This window comes from Lepisosteus oculatus, chromosome 9, assembly GCF_040954835.1.
Source record: "Lepisosteus oculatus isolate fLepOcu1 chromosome 9, fLepOcu1.hap2, whole genome shotgun sequence".
Classification (NCBI taxonomy): domain Eukaryota; kingdom Metazoa; phylum Chordata; class Actinopteri; order Semionotiformes; family Lepisosteidae; genus Lepisosteus; species Lepisosteus oculatus.
Window position 1 is genome coordinate 8,388,897 of NC_090704.1, and position 17,742 is coordinate 8,406,638.

Sequence of the window (17,742 nt, forward strand, 5' to 3'; positions counted from 1 at the left end):
TAAAGGAAGCCGACCACAAACTTGCAAATAAAAGGAGAAATGAGAAACTGCAACTGCACTAGGTAGCACTTTACTGTACGTCACTGGTATCTACACCTTGACACTAGAGATGGTGTTTTCAGATTGTTGTAACACTCTCTAAGATGACAAACACAATTCCCTGAGCTTAACTTTTATTCCTGGCCCACTTACTGTATATAGTTTCACAGGGAAATACAATTAGGTAAATAAAAGGCCCTTTTTGATGGATCTGTTATAATTGTAAGGACAAAAGCAGACTTTCAGAAGACATACGCATGAAATACAGTGCAATCCATATTCAGTGACGTATTTTTAAACCCAAACCATGCCATTGGACATTAAGGTTGTAACTTACTATAATATACTGATACGGATCTATGGAAGACATGGTCAGTCACAGTCTGGTTGAGCTCAGTTGTGAGAACCAATGGTGGAATGGACTCCAGCTTCCAGAAGCGTCTTCAGGCACAAACAAGACTTCCCAACACACGAGGCTACGTGTACTCACCCCTGAAAAAATAGACAAAAGGATGTTTTATTACAAGATACAAATCCTAAAGAAGTTAAAAACATGGATTGGACTCCAATTAATGATAATAACATTATTCTACATGAAACCGAAATAATGCTTCCTTGTTGTCATTCTTTGTCTTGGGGCTAAAAATAAAGACCAACTTCAGCTTCGAGATACCACTGTAAATTAACTTTTTTTTAAATTAAAAAGTGTGAAGAAATACAAATACAAAAGAGAAATTATTCAGCATTAATTTGCTATCCTAGCAAAGTTCACATTAGGCTTTTTGCAAATGAATACTTCCTCTTTTTAAGAGATAGCAAACAAAATATCTGGAAAGCCATTCAAGTTGAATTGAAAAAGTCCCCACCCTTTTAACCATCTTAATTTCTCAGAGGTCATTTAAATATATATAGTGTCAGAACAGGAAATGCACAACCACAGTGTTCAGATAAAGATGTCAAGAAAGTATTTCTGTGAAGCACTGGGCAGAAATACACAGCATGCATGAATGTTCAGCACTGAATGTGTCAGTCCACAGGACCTATCCCTGTGTAGGTGCCAAGCATCACAGTATCTGAACCATTATAAGAAACTAGTAGAGTGTGTGAAAGATGCATCACACATTATTCAATTCTGTCCTTCAATGTACAAAACAAAGCATTTGCATTATAATTTTGAGAAGACTTTGAAAATCTTTGACAGTTATCCTCTCTGAGATAGTTTAGGGATACAGAATTTATAAAGTGCTGATAAAAGTTAATCTACCATTAAAGCAAATTTAAAAAACATTTCAGTCAAATGATAATCCCTGAAATCCTTTGCAACTATAAAACTGACCCACAGCAGATAATTCTGGAAAAATTAGATGTCTATGTAAATAATTAGATAAAGGAGACATTGTACTTTCATTCCTTTGGCATAACACCAGTCACACATACTGTATTAATAAAAAAACAGTTTAGTTAACATTTCTGAATATGCATATATCAACCTTTCCCCCAGCTTTTTCTAAACTGCTTCATGGATACCAATAGGCAGTACAGCTTTTAATGATGTTTCACTCACTAAAGCATAGTTAGTCAAAAAGCAGCAGTTCAGCATTTTTATAAGCCTTTTAACAGCCTCAAAACATGGTCCTTATTAATCCAAGAGCCCCTTCAGGGATTTTACACATGTAGCCAAACAGTTGTTTTCTTTGATGAGGCAGTCTGGCAGGAATGGGCTACTAGCCTCAGTAACTAAGGGATAGCATCTTGACTTGCATGTTATCCAGAAACCTACGTCATGTATTAAACTGGCTCTCACAGCTGTCGGGGTGATATTTTGCTCTAGTATAATGAATGCTTTTTACAGTTCCCCATCTGGAAACCTCATCCTGCCATCCCTGCGGCTTGCTCTGAATTCTCCAGAAATACGCTTTCCTCATTCAGATGACAACACCAGTCCAACTCCCCCAGCGCCTTTTCAGTCTGTGACCTGCCTAATTTTCTCCCACTGCTTCTCTGCCCATTTGTCCACTCTAAATACCCAATGGACCCAGTAAGATCTTCAAACTGACCCATTTGATCCTTGGATTTTTCCCTTTCATATTCTTAGAGATCAACGTTGCAGGTAGAAGTTGCCTATAAAATTGTTGAAAAGTGTCAAAGCTGTTTTTAAATTGATAATGAGAACATTCAATTATTGGAGCTAAAATGTAACACTCACTGATGGTTTCCAATTTGCCAATGCATTGCCCCATGTTAACTAAGGTCCAAAAAGTATTTAAGTTAAGGAGCGTTAATATAAAAAGTCAGCTATGATTTGCAGATATAATTCTGAAGAGAAAACGGTATTTGTAGCGCTTCCTGAAGCCCAAGCACTGTGTCTTGAGGGAGAAGTTGGTATGAAACAACTGATCCACAAAACACATGCTAGAATTTCAAAACCACAATTTGGATTTCCAGCAGACTCCATTTGGTGCAAAAATAAAGCAACTCAAAGCTTGGAGTTACATTATTTATTTGATCAAGTTACCTGCTGTATTACAAAAGGTTGGAAATCCCAATAAAGATTCTGTCTGGTTGCATTGTTGTCTTTTATTGTGTTTTGTTTTTCTCAGGTTTATAGGTGAACCCAACAGTCCTGTGTTTAACACTTGTAAGAGAAAGGGGTTCCGGACACTATTTTTACACAGCTGAGAATCCACCGTTAAAGAATGAGTCTTATTCATATTCTTTTGACAATAAAGTCTGAACAAGACCCTGTCTCTGATGGTTCTTGAACTGTTAATGCTATGTGCCTGCACTGTAAACATCCAGGAAATCGAGATGATAAAGGAAGCAGTCATGTTTCAGTTCCACTATATACACGTATCTGAGCAGCAAAAGCAAGACTGTCTTTTTTGCTTTCCAGTTAATTTATATTTGTGATTGTGAGGAAAAAGTCAAATACATGTATATGCAGCACTATACATTTGGTCATATTAGAACAAAAACATACCCTGTGCTTAACCCCCTGATTTCAAGGGACTGTAAGAATTAGAGCATTCAGATTAAGTAAATTTTAGAATGTAAAGGTCACTGACCTTTACAGGCATATGCCTTTGGAACAACAGTTTATAAAGATTATGACCCAAGGTTAACAAAACGTTTTGACATTTTGAGCAATCATTTGATATGCTTCGTTGTAGCCACTTTGAGGTGTTGTCTAAGCTTAGGACGTTCCGACTTGAATATTTTTTTTCAGCATTTTTAAATGTGTTTTCAATTGCATCTAAATTTGGATATTTTCTTGGACAGTCAAAGGCTTTCCACTTTTTTCTCATGATGAATTTCCAGTCACTGTCATGCTCCATAATGAAACACCTACAAATAAGAACAGAAGCCTATTCTTCCACATCAGAGGATAAAATGTCGTCATTCATTCTGCTATTGCCAACATTATTAACATCATTAATAAAGACAAGTGCCTGTTCAAAATAAAAAAAAATATAGATGTGAAGCATACTGTACATGTCCAATCACTGACACGTATAGGTACCAAGGTCAAATTGTTTGGTGTTCTGTTTTTTTCAAACCTACATCCGAAAATACTGTGCCTTCGTTTTATCTACAGTATATAACCTTTTCTACATTTGATCTCCCTTCAATGTCTTAACTACACGTGAAACTCGAAAATCTCATTAGAAAATAAGTATATTGATAAATATGTTCTACATTTAAAATATACTTGGTCAACTCTTTTGCAAAAAGGTTTCCATTCCTGGCTTCTTTGGTCGAGTTTTCTGGATACACGACAGCATTTTCCTTCACGACAAGAGAGATGTCCAGGCCTATTTTTCAGGATTTTCATAAATGTTAGAAAAAGTGCTGATGTGTGTACTGATAAGCATTTTCGCTCATGTATGAAGCCCCCATTTCCCTTTTATTATAAGCCTTGTCTATAAGGTATAAAAAACAATCACAATGACGGTTGATACATATTCACTCACTACAGTGCATTATACCTGTACATGAGAGATACAGTACATGAAGGCCCCATGAAAAACAAATCCACACAATTCTATCATGTAAAACATTTTCAAAATGCACCATCTATTCTTCACGAAAAAACCATAACGTCCTCGCTCTAAATTGTCGCCATTTCAAACAACAATATAACTACGACAACGTGAATGATTATTTTAGTGTAAAATATGAAAAAATGGGAAAACTCATCAACATACCATGATGGGGTTTTTTTTAAATCTGGCTAAAGATTCACACCGGTCTTCTTTTAATTGTGTTTTCTTGGAAAAATTATTCTGGCTTCAGATGATAATCTTTACTCATGTTCAAACTTGCTTAATGTAAAATGAATTCGTATCCAAGTATCCAACATTACAGGCTCCAAGTTTTGCAAAGCCTTGCTAAATACTGGTCTAAAAACACTAATGGGCTACTTGCTTGAATAACCAGCATATTTTATCATCGTTTCCTCGACCCAGCGATTTGCCCTTGGATTCCAAACATATTTAACGAATTCAAACTTTACCACTAAAGCCGGGCATTGCCATCGCGTGTAACTGCAAAACTATAGCTCAGTCCTTTACTGAAATCCACACGGACCAAATGAACTTACCTGACGCACTGTGTCAAGCCATTACTCAGGCATAAATCGCATTCCTCTCTCTGCAGACAGAGCTACTCGTGTTTTTTTTAGTAGGAGGTGCCTAAAAGTTTCCTTCCTTAAGTTAAAGCAGCTACATCCGTCGAATTAAAAAAAGGAACCTTTTAAAAGAACTGCGACCTCGATTTTCGGTCTTCAAGTGAAAACAAAATAAATGCCGACAATCGCTGTCTGCAGCTTGAGTAAGAAAAGCCTTGAAAAGCGTTATAGGTCAAGAATGAGGGCAAAAATATTTTAATGGATAGAAAAATGCTTTAGCATTTAACTACTATACAAGCAACAATTCTAGAATTTGCTCCAAAAATGGCTTTTGAAAGCGTCGTTCCACTCGATTTTCCTATTATCGCTTCCATCATTAATAAGCAGTCTACTCAAAATGTAAATTGTAACACCGGCTCAGAATTGTATTCCAATCGATCCATGTTTTCTTCCGTCGGAAATACTACAAATGGAATATGAAACACGAATCAGCTGTGCATTGTTGGCGCTGTTGAATGACTTTCAAAACAGCAAAAATAATTTAAATGTTTTTTTCAGTCCTAAATGATCCCCCCAAAACATTAAAGCAGTGTTAGTTTCGGAAAAGTGGGCAAATTTTCAAATTTAAACTGGATCATATCTGGAACACTTCAGTATTTATTTACACATACTAACAGCACATGATAATATTTACTTATACCTAGAGATATTATACTAATTAGTTTGACTGTATCTCATATTGAGGAAGGGCTGCTAGTATTGTTGTGGATCTGCTTCATAGGATGCCATGGTCATAATTTGACAGCACTGTTCAAGCATACATGGTAATATTTCTACAAAACGAATACTCCAATTATACTAAAAGTGCTTAATGGAAGCAGAGTACTACCCTTTTCTCATAATTAATTTATATTTAATATATTAGGTTTGTAGTACTTCGCTCCTACAAGTAACAAACTGCAGCTTGTCTCCAGTGCTTAAAGCATTTATTTTGTGTGTAAGGGCAAGAAAAACCCAGAATTAAACCAGACGCATCAAACAGTAGAAAACACGATTACGCAGTTTCCACACGGGGGCGATGTGAGACCACTTAGAAGAGTCGACGCGCATTATCCCCTGCTTAAAAAATCTACGTCTACTTAAAAAGTGAGAAAAAAATTGACTAGTTCATTTTGTCAAACATGTTCTCGTCAGTGTGTGTGTGCTTTAGTAAAAAATGTTTACCAGTACAAAAATGTGATTAAATAAAAAGTTGTGTAACTATAGTTTCGCTCTTGGATGCCTAGATGACAAAATAAATATAGTTTTGTTGGTGCTTATGATTATACATACACATAATCGTTTATAAATGATTTGCTATTCTTCTCATAACCCAGTTTCCTGGCAAGGGTTAACCTTACTCTGTTGCTCTCCAGTTGTACTTTGACAACAGCATAACAGCGAATACCAGTTTCGCACATCTTAATTAGCACTTATCGGGAACCACTTAATGTCAATTTAGTTAATTGACAATTTAGTTATGTGTTACTAACTACGGTGTCTACGAAACCGGTCACAGTGATTCAGACGCTACAGTTTGAGCGCCTCTGCTATTTCACGAACATTGCGATGGATTACAAACGGTGATTACATCAGGCATCTTGGCAGAAAAATCAGCATCGCATCACTGTAGACAAGTAAGCCATCTCACGCACTTTCTCTGCTCTGCTTTCGCTGTCGTTAACAAATGTGAGGAGGAAATGGGGCAAGGCCGTTAACAGTCAGCAGGCTGTGGTTTTGTAACTGGAGGATAAGAGGATTACTGCTCTCGCTTCAAAATGTCATAACCATCCATTCTGACCATATACAGTCCAGACAGTTCTTGATGACAGTTTTATAATCAAGAGTAGTTGCATAACTACGAAATGCGGAAATGTTGATACAGTACCTTCTAAAGATCATGGAAAAAAATGTATTATTTTAATAATAATAATGTCTGGGTATACTTTATTTTTGCGAATATATCATTAAATGAAGCTATAAAAACTGTGGATTTGTTATGCTTTACCTCTTTCTTACAACAATGTATAAACCGTTCATTCACAAAAATAAAAGGTTTGATTATTTTTTTCTGGTTTGACTCAATAATCTGGGATTTTCCCCTACTGTACACTTCTCTGAACTGCAAATGGACAATTAGCCCAGAGGTCAATTAACCATCCAGTATGGTTTTGGACTGTGGGAGGAAACCCACTGGTAGAACATACAAAACTCCACACAGGTAGCACTCTAGATCCGAAATTGCACCGACTACTAACCACTGTACACACGAAACCACAGCAAATTACAGCCAGACTGGGTCTGTCAGTCCTAAAGTACCCGGGGGTTACGCTTTTAGACAGCTGCTAATATCGCACTGTCCGCCTGTATAATTTGGTATCCCCTGCAGATTTCACATTCTTCAGTAATATAAAAAATACAAAACATCTGAAACGGTCCGGTCCACAATTCTACACACTGCTAGTTAGGCAGAAAATAGAATTCTACTTTGTTAGTTGCTTTATTTACACCTAAAGCTGCAAGTCACCCTACTGTACATGATGGCATTCCCAGACACTACACCCGGTCATACTGTGTGACCGCGACAGTTGTATTTGCTGCTTGAGTTTGGCTTTTGAAGGATAGATCTGTCGTGAAAAATGCAAGTGATACCAATTACCAACGTGCACAGGTAATATGGCTTAGGTGAATTTTTTATGCTTATATCTAAATTGTTTCCCGAAAAGAACAACCCAAATTGTCATTTTCATGTTCATTTCGGTTTACCATTTAAATTGTATAATTAACATGAAGGCAGAATCGACAATTTTACCGATGATCGCTTCTTTTCTCAGTGATCAGTACAATAACAGGCTGTAATTGAGATGTATCGAATCACACAGGCAGCGACTAAACTACGTGCTTGTTTCCTCCTTCACTGCTGAAGATAAAATACAAAGCATCGCTTCATACGTGTTAAAAATCATCGCCCACTGCATTTACAGTAAGTCTTCCACAATTCAGGTCTGTAGATAAGTTTTGGCATGACAGGGGAAATCCGAAAAAAATGCAGACAAAGCTGTTACTCCAGCAGAGAGACAAATCAGGCGCCCCCGTGACTGAAATAATTAATGATTTCGAGTTTTGAAAGGGGATATAGATTTTCAAAGCTTAATGAACAGGATAGGACACCTGTCAAGTGATATACTACAGATGATTATTCTAATTTTGTAAGACTATCCTTACTGAGGTAAAAAAAAGATCATGGATAAGTCATCTCTGTCTTTGTGTCTTTAACCAGATAGACGTCATATTAAATATACACAAGCTATCCTGGCTCCCTGTGAACCAGGAGACTTTGTGTAACAGCTCTCTAAACATGAGGTGCATAGTTCCTTAAAGAGAGTGAAAACCCACAAAGCAGCCGGCCCAGATTGTGTCTCCCCTCGTGTCCTTAAAACCTGTGCAGACCGGCTATCTCCAGTGTATAGACATTTTTTACCTCTCTCTGTCCCTGCCAATGGTACCAAAGTGTTTTAAGAAAACCCCAATTGTGCCACTGCCTAAGAAGACCAAGGCAACCTGCTTGAATGATTACAGCCCAGTGGCACACACTTCAGTGGTCATGAAGCGCCTGAAAAGACTAGTACTGTCCTACATAAATTGCTCTATCCTGGACTTCCTTCCCAACCACTTCAGTTTGCTTACCGCCCAAATATAGTAGGTCAGTTGGTGATGCCATAACTCTAGCACTGCGCACTGCCCTAGAACATTTAGACGGTGTTTATTGATTACAGCTCAGCCTTCAACACAATTGTTCCTACCAAGCTGGTCCCAAAACTCAGGAATCTGGGCTTATGCAACTCTGTCTGCTACTGGATACTGGATTTCCTGACAGGAAGACCTCAGGTGGTGAAACTTGGCAATAATATCTCCTCCATAGCGATCCTCAACACTGGAGCCCCACACAAGGCTGCTGTCTCAGTCCTAGGCTATACTCCTTGTTCACCTATGACTGTACAGCCACCTACAGCAGCAACCACATCATTAAGTTTGCAGATGGCACCACTATTGTTGGGCTGATCAACAACAACGATGAGTCCGCATACAGGAGTGAGTTGGAGCATCTTACAAGATGGTGCCTTGACAACATTCTGGCCCTGAATGTCAACAAATCAAAAGAACTCATTGTGGACTTCAGGAGACCCAGAGGGAGTCACGCCCCAGTCAGCATCAATGGCACAGCAGTGGAAACTGTCAGCTGCTTCAGGTTCCTCAGCCTGCAGATCTCCACTGACCTGGCTTGGACACACAACACTGTAGCAAATTTTGAAAAAGGCACAACAGCACCTGCACTTGCTGCGGTGCTTAAAGAAATGCGGTTTGGGAAACAGTTCCTCACTAAGTTTTACCGCAGCACCATAGAAAGTGTCCTCACCAGTGGCATCAGTGTGTGGTAGAGCAGTACAACCGTGCATGACAGAGATGCACTACAAAGGGCTGTGGTAAATGACACAGAGGATCATAGGAAGTGATTCACCATCAATCGGTGAGATCCACACCATCCGCTGTCGCAATAAAGCCCGATCCTTCATTCAGGATCCCAGCCATCCCGGCCACAAACTTTTCTCCCCCCTGCGCTCTGACAAGCAGTACCTCACTGTTAAAGCAAGGACCACTAGACTCAAGAGCAGCTTCTATCCTCCTGCAGTGTGCATCCTCAACAACAGCTAACTGCAGGGCCTCTGACTCAACACACATCTGCACTCTGCACGTTTTACATAGTCTACCCTTTTTTTTCCTCTCAGTCCCACTACTACATATTTATTTATTTTTTCCACAATATATTTGTTGTACCTGTTGTCTACATTGTGTGGTGTTGTCTGTTGTACCGTGTATGTCCTGAGAGATCAGCGCGATGAAGAATTCCAATGTACGTGTACATATGGCAATAAACTACTCTACTCAACTTTACTCTACTCAAAGTGCGACACTTGTTTTTCGAAGATCTTACATTATTGACAGTAATGTGTCAAATGTATTCATTAAATTTGGGGCCATGCTTTGGGATGCATTTAGTACACAAATTGACCAAAATTCTTAATTCACTTGGGATAACAATACCCAAGACTTACTGCAAGTGTACTGTGAAAGGATCACGGAGTGCTTTAGTCAATAAAATTTGGCTTTACCTGTTTGGCTGAGTGCTAACCTCCTGGCCATAGAACAGGAGGCTAGTAGCACCCATCAGAGTGAGACAGCTACTGAGGTGGAGATGGGGTAGAGGAAAAATGCAAAAACATATAGTATTTATGTCTTAGGTGAGAAAATTACATCAGGGGTGACTACTGCCAGGTAAGTCTGATTGAACCTCTTGAACTTTCGTTATACTCCAGTAATCCTATCTTATATTTGAATTATGAACTCCAAGTAGCTTCCAGGATGCAGCACTAAAAGTCTTTGGGATTTATGTAACATATGGAGGTTTATGGGTTTAATTCTAATAAGAATAAATAATAATAAACTTTATTTTTATGTAGCGCCTTTAAAGGGGGCTTCTGAAGGAGCTTTGCAAAAATTCAACAACAAAAAAACCTCAATATATACACAATGAAAACACATAATGAGAGGAGTTAGTAGATGTGTGTAGGGAAAACGGTAGGAGCAAGGCGGTGTTTATGTCCAGTTTTTGTTTACTGTTGAAAATTCGCAACCCGCAACAATTTTACAGCCCTATACCAATATAAATTCAACATGTATAATGGAATAAGGCTATCCTTAATTGGCAAAGCTAAGCAGTCAAGTGGACAGTCGTGAAAATACATAAGCAAAGGGTGTATTGTAAAACGTTTTTAGACGTAATATCATATCTTATTAATAATAGAAAAAATGCGTGTCTGAAGAAAGCCTGATTCCTACGAGGCCCCCTTCATCAGTCATCACTCACCCCCACCCCACCCATGACGTCACGCACGCACACGATGTCCATAATTTTCAACTTCCATAACTTCCCGTCACAGGCATGTCTACGCCTTCTCTTTCATTCATTTAAAAGCAGGGTTGACTGCTGAGATTTCAGTGCCATCCACGATACAGCCTGCAGTGATCATCTAACTCAGGAACTTATCCAGGCAGGATATTTTAAACTACTGGAATGAACAAAATCGTTACCCTTGCTATTCTCATTTCTTTGGGGATTGCCTGTGAATCGGGTAAGAATATGAACATTATGGCTGTAACTAACATTGTTCGCTACTAGTAAACACTTTTCGATTGCAGTTTCAGAAATCGGTATTTTTTACGGAAGTTAGTATTTTAATGTGAATATGGAGAACATCATTAAAACTTTATTGGCCGCTTGAAAATAATGTTAAATTTTGTAATTCGCGAAGCTCTTTAGACGAGGCGTATATTGTCAATGCAGTTCAAACATGAAAAACATTTTGTTTTACACAGTGCAAGATACGACTGACCGTTCAAATGATTATATATTTTTAATAAAACCAGAAAGGGAATGAATACAGGTTTGGTTGGCAATACAAGTAGAGCAACACTCATCATCACTAGGGAAAAAGCCGATGTAACAAATACTAAGGTCACCGATACCTTAATACTGCTACTTTCTCCTACTTTTACTACTGCTAACGCTGCGTTTGTTTCTAGCAAATCCATGCTGCTCTCAACCCTGTCAAAACAGAGGAGTCTGTATGACGACAGGACCAGAACATTATGAATGTGATTGCACGGGTACTGGATATTCTGGACCAAACTGTAGCTCCCGTAAGTAACAGTCCAGTTTTGTATGGTACTTAGTGATGTCATTTAAGATTCCTGTTGAATAATGCCTTTTATATATTTTCTTCTGCAGCTGAATTCTTCACGTGGATAAAGACTGTTCTGAAACCAAGTCCCAATACAGTGCATTATTTTCTGACACATTTTAAGGGTTTTTGGAATATCGTCAACAACATTCCATTTTTACGGGATTCCATGATGCGATATGTTTTAACATGTAAGTCCGAACGCTGTGCACAGTCCTGATTTATTATCATTACAGGCAAAAGTCTGAGACTGAGCCATGTATTTTCTTTTCAATACTGAAGAGACTTTCATTGCTTTTCCCATTACAGCTAGGTCACATTTGATTGAGAGTCCTCCTACTTACAACTCAGTTTATGACTACAAGAGTTGGGAAGCTTTTTCAAACCTCTCTTATTACACAAGGACACTTCCACCAGTCCCCAAAGAATGCCCTACGCCTATGGGAGTCGCAGGTGAGTTTTCTACAGATGTTTCTAAACCTGTTTTTTCACATTTCCAAAAGCTTCTCAAAGATTGTTTATGCTGATTACATCACAAAACCTTTAGAAAATAACTCTGCTAACTGTAGCCTTTGTGTTTTAAAAGTGCTTTTTATTGCTTTTCGCAAACTTGGGCAAGGAAACTGTAAGTTTTAAAGCTAGGGAGAAATGACTGAGATGATTACATTTCTATATGTTGGTTAATTTAGACATTGTATGAACTTTTTTTTAAGGTCAGTGAAGAAAACAATGTGTGATTATGTAGATTTTCACAGACTCATTCCCCATTCTCAATACAAGTTCACTAAAGATGGAGTCCAATTTGTATAAGGCTTGCATTATTCTGTCATTTCCTTAAGGAAAGAAAACCTTGCCTGATGTCAAACTGATAGTGGAGAAGTTCCTTTTGAGAAGGAGATTTGTCCCAGACCCGCAAGGAACCAGCCTGATGTTTGCCTTCTTCGCTCAGCACTTCACCCACCAGTTCTTCAAGACAGACTTTAAAAAAGGAGCAGCTTTCACAAGAGGCCTGGGGCATGGGGTAATTATTGTTAGTGCTTTCGAGCCCAATAATCACGAGAACCCGAGGAACAAAGGGTTTGAAGTTGAAATAACAAGGAGAAATTCACATGCTTTAAAGGATAACAATTTAACTGAGAACAGTTAGTAATACACAGCTTACTAATTTACAAGCTTTTCTGGAATTACAAAGACTTGTGACAAATTGCTAGGATGTGCTCTTAAAAAGGAGCTTTTTGTTCTTTTGCAGGTGGATTTAAGCCACATTTATGGGGAGACTCTGGAGAGGCAGCACAAGCTCCGACTGTTTAAGGATGGCAAACTGAAGTACAAGGTACTGAGATCTGGCTGTTCAATCTATCGATTCAAACTACCACTTTCATTAAAAGAGCTTAATTGTTCAAAGGGGGTCTGATTAATCAGTTAGCATCTTATATAGCTACACCTTAACATAAGGTAACTTCTCCAAAAGGTAAAATCTTAGGTACAGCTTGGCTGTAGTCAAAAATGTAATGCCCAGACAGACTCTATGGCGATGCTTGTCTGCAGAGGATGTAAAATTCTTTTGGGAGGCATGAGTTCCAGATTTAAGACCCACCGCGCTAAAGAAGTTGCATGAAATGCTTATGTCGTTGTGAGTGGCTCACTGATGGTGTTGTTGCTGTGCAGATGATCGATGGCGAAATGTACCCTCCTTTGGTGAAGGACGTCCAGGTGGACATGCACTACCCTCCTCATGTGCCCGAAGAGCACAGATTCGCAGTGGGGCACGACGCCTTTGGCCTTGTGCCAGGGCTCATGATGTACGCCACTATCTGGCTGAGAGAACATAACCGAGTGTGTGATGTCCTGAGACAGGAGCACCCAGAGTGGGACGATGAGCGCATCTTCCAAACCTCCAGGCTCATCCTCATTGGTGAGTGAGCCCTGTGTGATGCAGTTCAGTTTCTCCTGAAGCGTATCTTTACCTTTGCAAGCTGTATAATTCAATTGCTTTTAGTTAGGGGTGCCTCATGGGCACAGCTTAGTATGTTTTTAAAAAAGGCTATTTTTAGTTAATGTAAGGAAGCACATCCATCAACAAACATTATCCATCTGTCCGTAGGTGAGACCATAAAAATTGTGATTGAAGATTACGTGCAGCACCTGAGTGGATACCACTTTAAGCTGAAGTTTGACCCCGAGCTGCTTTTCAACCAACGCTTTCAGTACCAGAACCGTATTGCAGCCGAGTTCAACACTCTGTACCACTGGCATCCACTCATGCCTGACTCCTTCCACATTGAAGACCAGGAATACAGCTACCAGCAGTTTATTTTCAACAACTCTGTGGTAATAGAGCATGGCATCAATGGGCTGGTAGAGTCATTCACCAAGCAAATTGCTGGCAGGGTAAGTTTTTTTTTCCCATCAGTACAGCCGTATTACATATTCATACAGTACTTCAACTTCACTGACCTGATTTAACTCAAAGTACTCATATACTCAAATATGTGAACCTTCATTGGACCTATTGTGGTCCAAGTCATTTCTGTCATACAGTCACTATACAGTAGATTACCTAAATTGATACACTTAAAATGAAGTGCATTTTTCATGTGTTCTGTACGTATGCCCACATCTAGTCATTTTAGTCATGAACATTTCTTCACAGTCAAGCTAATCTGAATTATTTGAAAGACCGTAAGAGAAAAGCAAGAAATGCAGACGTAGCTAAACTATAGACACTTCCTCCCCTCTCCCTCAACAGGTTGCAGGCGGTAGAAATGTCCCTCCAGCTGTGATGGCGGTAGCTATGAAATCCATCGAACACAGCAGAGAAATGAGGTATCAGTCCCTGAACGCCTACAGAAAACGATTCTCCATGAAACCTTTCACCTCCTTTGAAGATCTCACAGGTAAGAAATACACTGCGAGCAAATGAAAACGGCGACTCCTTCTGTCTTTCTTCCAGTGAGAGAATTTGTGTGTATCCAATTGTTAAATTAGGGTGTAAGATGAGGTGTTACACATTCTACAGTGTTAACAGTGTAAAAAAAAAACAGCCATACCAAACCTTTTTTCTTAAAGGAAGTCCGTTGCATAAGCAATACTGAATGTAAGAGGGGAACTGCCCACATTATAGTTTTTGTAATCGCAACCTAATAGCTTTCGGAAGTGGGAACTTGTTTGCAATTATTACCCATCGTTCATGGATGTACAAGCATTGCATGATCTCATCTGTGGGGATCAGGATTAGTCTGATCAGGTCCAACACTGTTTTTTTTTAACATAATGCTCGTCACGGTTACTACATTTACTGCTTCTCACTCCTGGTTATGATGCAACAGTGTTGTTGTTTTTTTCCCTGAACCTGTTGCAATGATTATGAAAGCATACTGAAATGAAGGGTTAAAGTGACTTCTAAGTGTTTCAAACCTCATAAAGCTGTAGCAGAAAGGAGAAAATGACATGGGGAAGCTCAAATGATATGAATAATAAAATTATCCTTAATGACGCACACAATTTCTGGGTGGCTTTTTCAGGAGAGAAGGAAATGGCGGCCGAACTAGAAGAGCTCTATGGAGACATTGATGCCATGGAGCTGTATCCTGGTTTGCTGATTGAGAAGCCTAGGCCTAATGCCATTTTTGGGGAGACCATGGTGGAAATGGGGGCTCCATATTCTCTGAAGGGCCTGATGGGTAATCCAATCTGCTCCCCAGAATACTGGAAACCAAGCACCTTCGGTGGAAAAGTTGGGTTTGACATTGTGAATACTGCCTCACTACAAACTCTTGTATGTCGCAATGTCAAGGGTCCATGCCCAGCAGTGTCTTTCCACGTGCCTGATATGAAGCATACAGGATCTGCGACAATCAATTCAAGTACTGCTCACTCTGGACAAAGTGATCTAAATCCCACTGTATTACTGAAAGAAAGGACGTCTGAGCTCTAAGGAAGGAAAAAAAAAAGAGAGACCTTTTTTTACTACTGAAGATTTTTATGTTTATTGCATTAGAAGTTGCAAGAAACATTTATTTTTACATTTAAAAGTACAATAATTATTTAAGGTCATATTTATTTATGTATTTATTGTTTTTATTTATGAGGTATTAACGTTTTCTATATTTATTTTTCAGATGTCTTTGGTATTGATGTTTAAGAAAACTTGAGTTTCATACAGAATTTACCTGTTCAGTTTCCAATCTGAGAAGACTCATTTTCCACAAATCCTTTTAATGTGTAATATTTAATGTTTCGTAAACAGGCACTAAAGTTTTTTTAAAAAAAACTGGTTGGACAAAATGGCCTTCTCTCATTGGAACCTTTTTTATGTTATGTTCTGTTATGTTCTGGAGTGAGTGAAAGAGTACTCATTTTTATGAATAAAGAAATGCTTTGGATAACATGTTTTAAATGTTTTTTTGTTAAAACGTTTACAAGAGAAATGCTTTTGTACTTGAACACCCCTTTAAACGTTTTAAATAAATGAAAATATTTTTATATAATTCTTTGTTTCTTCATTATTTCATCATACTAAAAGTAAATAGATAACTGTATTAATAACAAGTCAAGAGAGCTTTCAAAGCTGGATAATAAAAAATAATTAAGAACCTGTGAATGGAGGTAAAATGTATTAAAACTTCCTCTATCACCTTGTACCGTAAATCATTACAGTTAAAATTGATACAAACTAACAGTTTGATCAAAGATTAATATTCTCCTAAGACCTTTTCTGTGTGTTAAATTAAAAGTTTTCTCAAATGAGAGTAGCCTTAAGGATAGAAGAAAGACATAAATAGAACTGTGTCCATTAAAGATGTCTGTTCTCATTGTATTCAGTCCAAAAATTTCATACACGTTGATACCTTTCAGGCTGCTGACATGTTAGAACAGTCATCCATTCTGCTTTCGCTTCTTGTATTTTTCCAGTTCACAAACAAGTCAAGACTTGAAGAAGTTTGCACAATGATCATTTACGTACTGTACATTTACGGTAACTAGGGTAAGAAAAGCCTGCAGTGAAATGTGCAACATAAATGTTTCCCTGGAGGGCTAGATTTTAATAAAAAGGCTGAATTCCATAAACAAAAGGTGATGTGAGGTAAAATCAAAAGTTGCCCCTATTATATACAGTAAATGAAAAAATACAGACATCCGTGTTCAGGTTTTTGTGTTGTTTACTTACAAAATCCTAATGCATAATCCCTCATAACCAAAGAAAGTGAAAAAAAATAAGTTTAAATAATTATGAAAATAAACCTGAAATTTCTACAGAAACCAGATTAGCAACTCATCACACACATCAGTCTTGAAACTAATTTACTCCCGTATGTGAATTAGCTTTCATTTACATATAAAACAGTAGCCTTGCCAGGCCAGAAAAATCCAATCCATTTTGTTCAATCCAATTTTAATGCATCCACAGAATTACTACAATTATTATAATAAAACTTATTGAAATACAACACAGATCTGGGTACCTTTACAAAATGTCTGCACATGTTTGTAGACTTTAGCTCTGCCTTCAGTACTATCATCTCTGAAGTACTTCTGGATAAACTGAGGCTGCTCAGAGTTTCCCATCCTGTCTGCCACTGGATCCATGACTTCTTAACCAACAGGAAACAGTATGTCAGGGTGGGTGACCGAATTTCAGACCCCGTCCTTCTCAATATTGGCACTTCACAGGGCTGTGTGCTTTCTCCTGTGCTCTATTCAATTTACACCAAGGACTGTACATCTACAGCAAATCTGTCAAACTTCTCACTACCCTGGTTGGTCTTATCCCAAACGGCGAGAAAACTCAAAACTGTGGAGAGGGGCGTTGATTTCAGGAAGAAGCCCACTCCTCACCTTCCCTTGGAAATACATGGCTTCATGGTCAGCAGAGCAGAGTCTTACACATTTCTAGGAACTAAGATTTAACAGGACCTTAAATGGGACAGGAACATTACCACAATTATCAAGAAGGCCCAACAGCACATGTACTTTTTGAGACTCAAGAAATGCAGGCTGTCACAAGCGCTGCTGGTCCAATTTTACACAGCCATAGTAGTCTTCTTTTTCTGCTTGGTTTGGCTCTGCATCGTCACACTCAAAGCGGAAATTACAGAGCATTGTGTGATATGGTGAGAAAATCATTGGCTGCCAGGTTCCCCCCCCCACAGATTTATATTTGTCTAGGATGAGAAAGACGGCGGGGAAAATTATGGTTGACCCCTCACACCCCGGCCACTCTCTCTTCCAGGTTTT

At 38.6% G+C, this 17,742-nt stretch overlaps 2 protein-coding genes across 3 annotated transcripts in view; one reads left to right on the top strand and one right to left on the bottom strand.

Annotated features, from left to right (window-relative positions):
• Positions 1–4,747, bottom strand: part of LOC102692018 (cytosolic phospholipase A2) — a 30,324-nt gene extending 25,577 nt beyond the window's left edge. Inside the window, exons 1-2 of one of the 2 annotated variants that reach the window (XM_006634650.3) lie at positions 4,640–4,747; positions 377–531 (exon numbers count right to left, since the gene is read on the bottom strand). In XM_006634650.3, the coding sequence (XP_006634713.2) occupies positions 377–409 (33 nt within the window). In that variant the 5' untranslated portion in view covers positions 410–531; positions 4,640–4,747. Of the gene's footprint in view, positions 1–376; positions 532–4,244; positions 4,593–4,639 lie in introns of those variants that run through there. The other variant, XM_015355112.2, reaches the window with a different exon arrangement.
• A 5,999-nt stretch (positions 4,748–10,746) lies between these two features.
• Positions 10,747–15,995, top strand: LOC102685668 (prostaglandin G/H synthase 2). Its single transcript, XM_006634618.3, has 10 exons — positions 10,747–10,896; positions 11,348–11,464; positions 11,553–11,696; positions 11,815–11,958; positions 12,345–12,526; positions 12,755–12,838; positions 13,174–13,420; positions 13,610–13,896; positions 14,255–14,402; positions 15,030–15,995. Exons 1-10 carry the CDS (start codon positions 10,839–10,841, stop codon positions 15,440–15,442), a joined length of 1,824 nt encoding a protein of 607 aa, XP_006634681.1. The 5' UTR covers positions 10,747–10,838; the 3' UTR covers positions 15,443–15,995.
• The last annotated feature ends 1,747 nt before the right edge of the window (positions 15,996–17,742 follow it).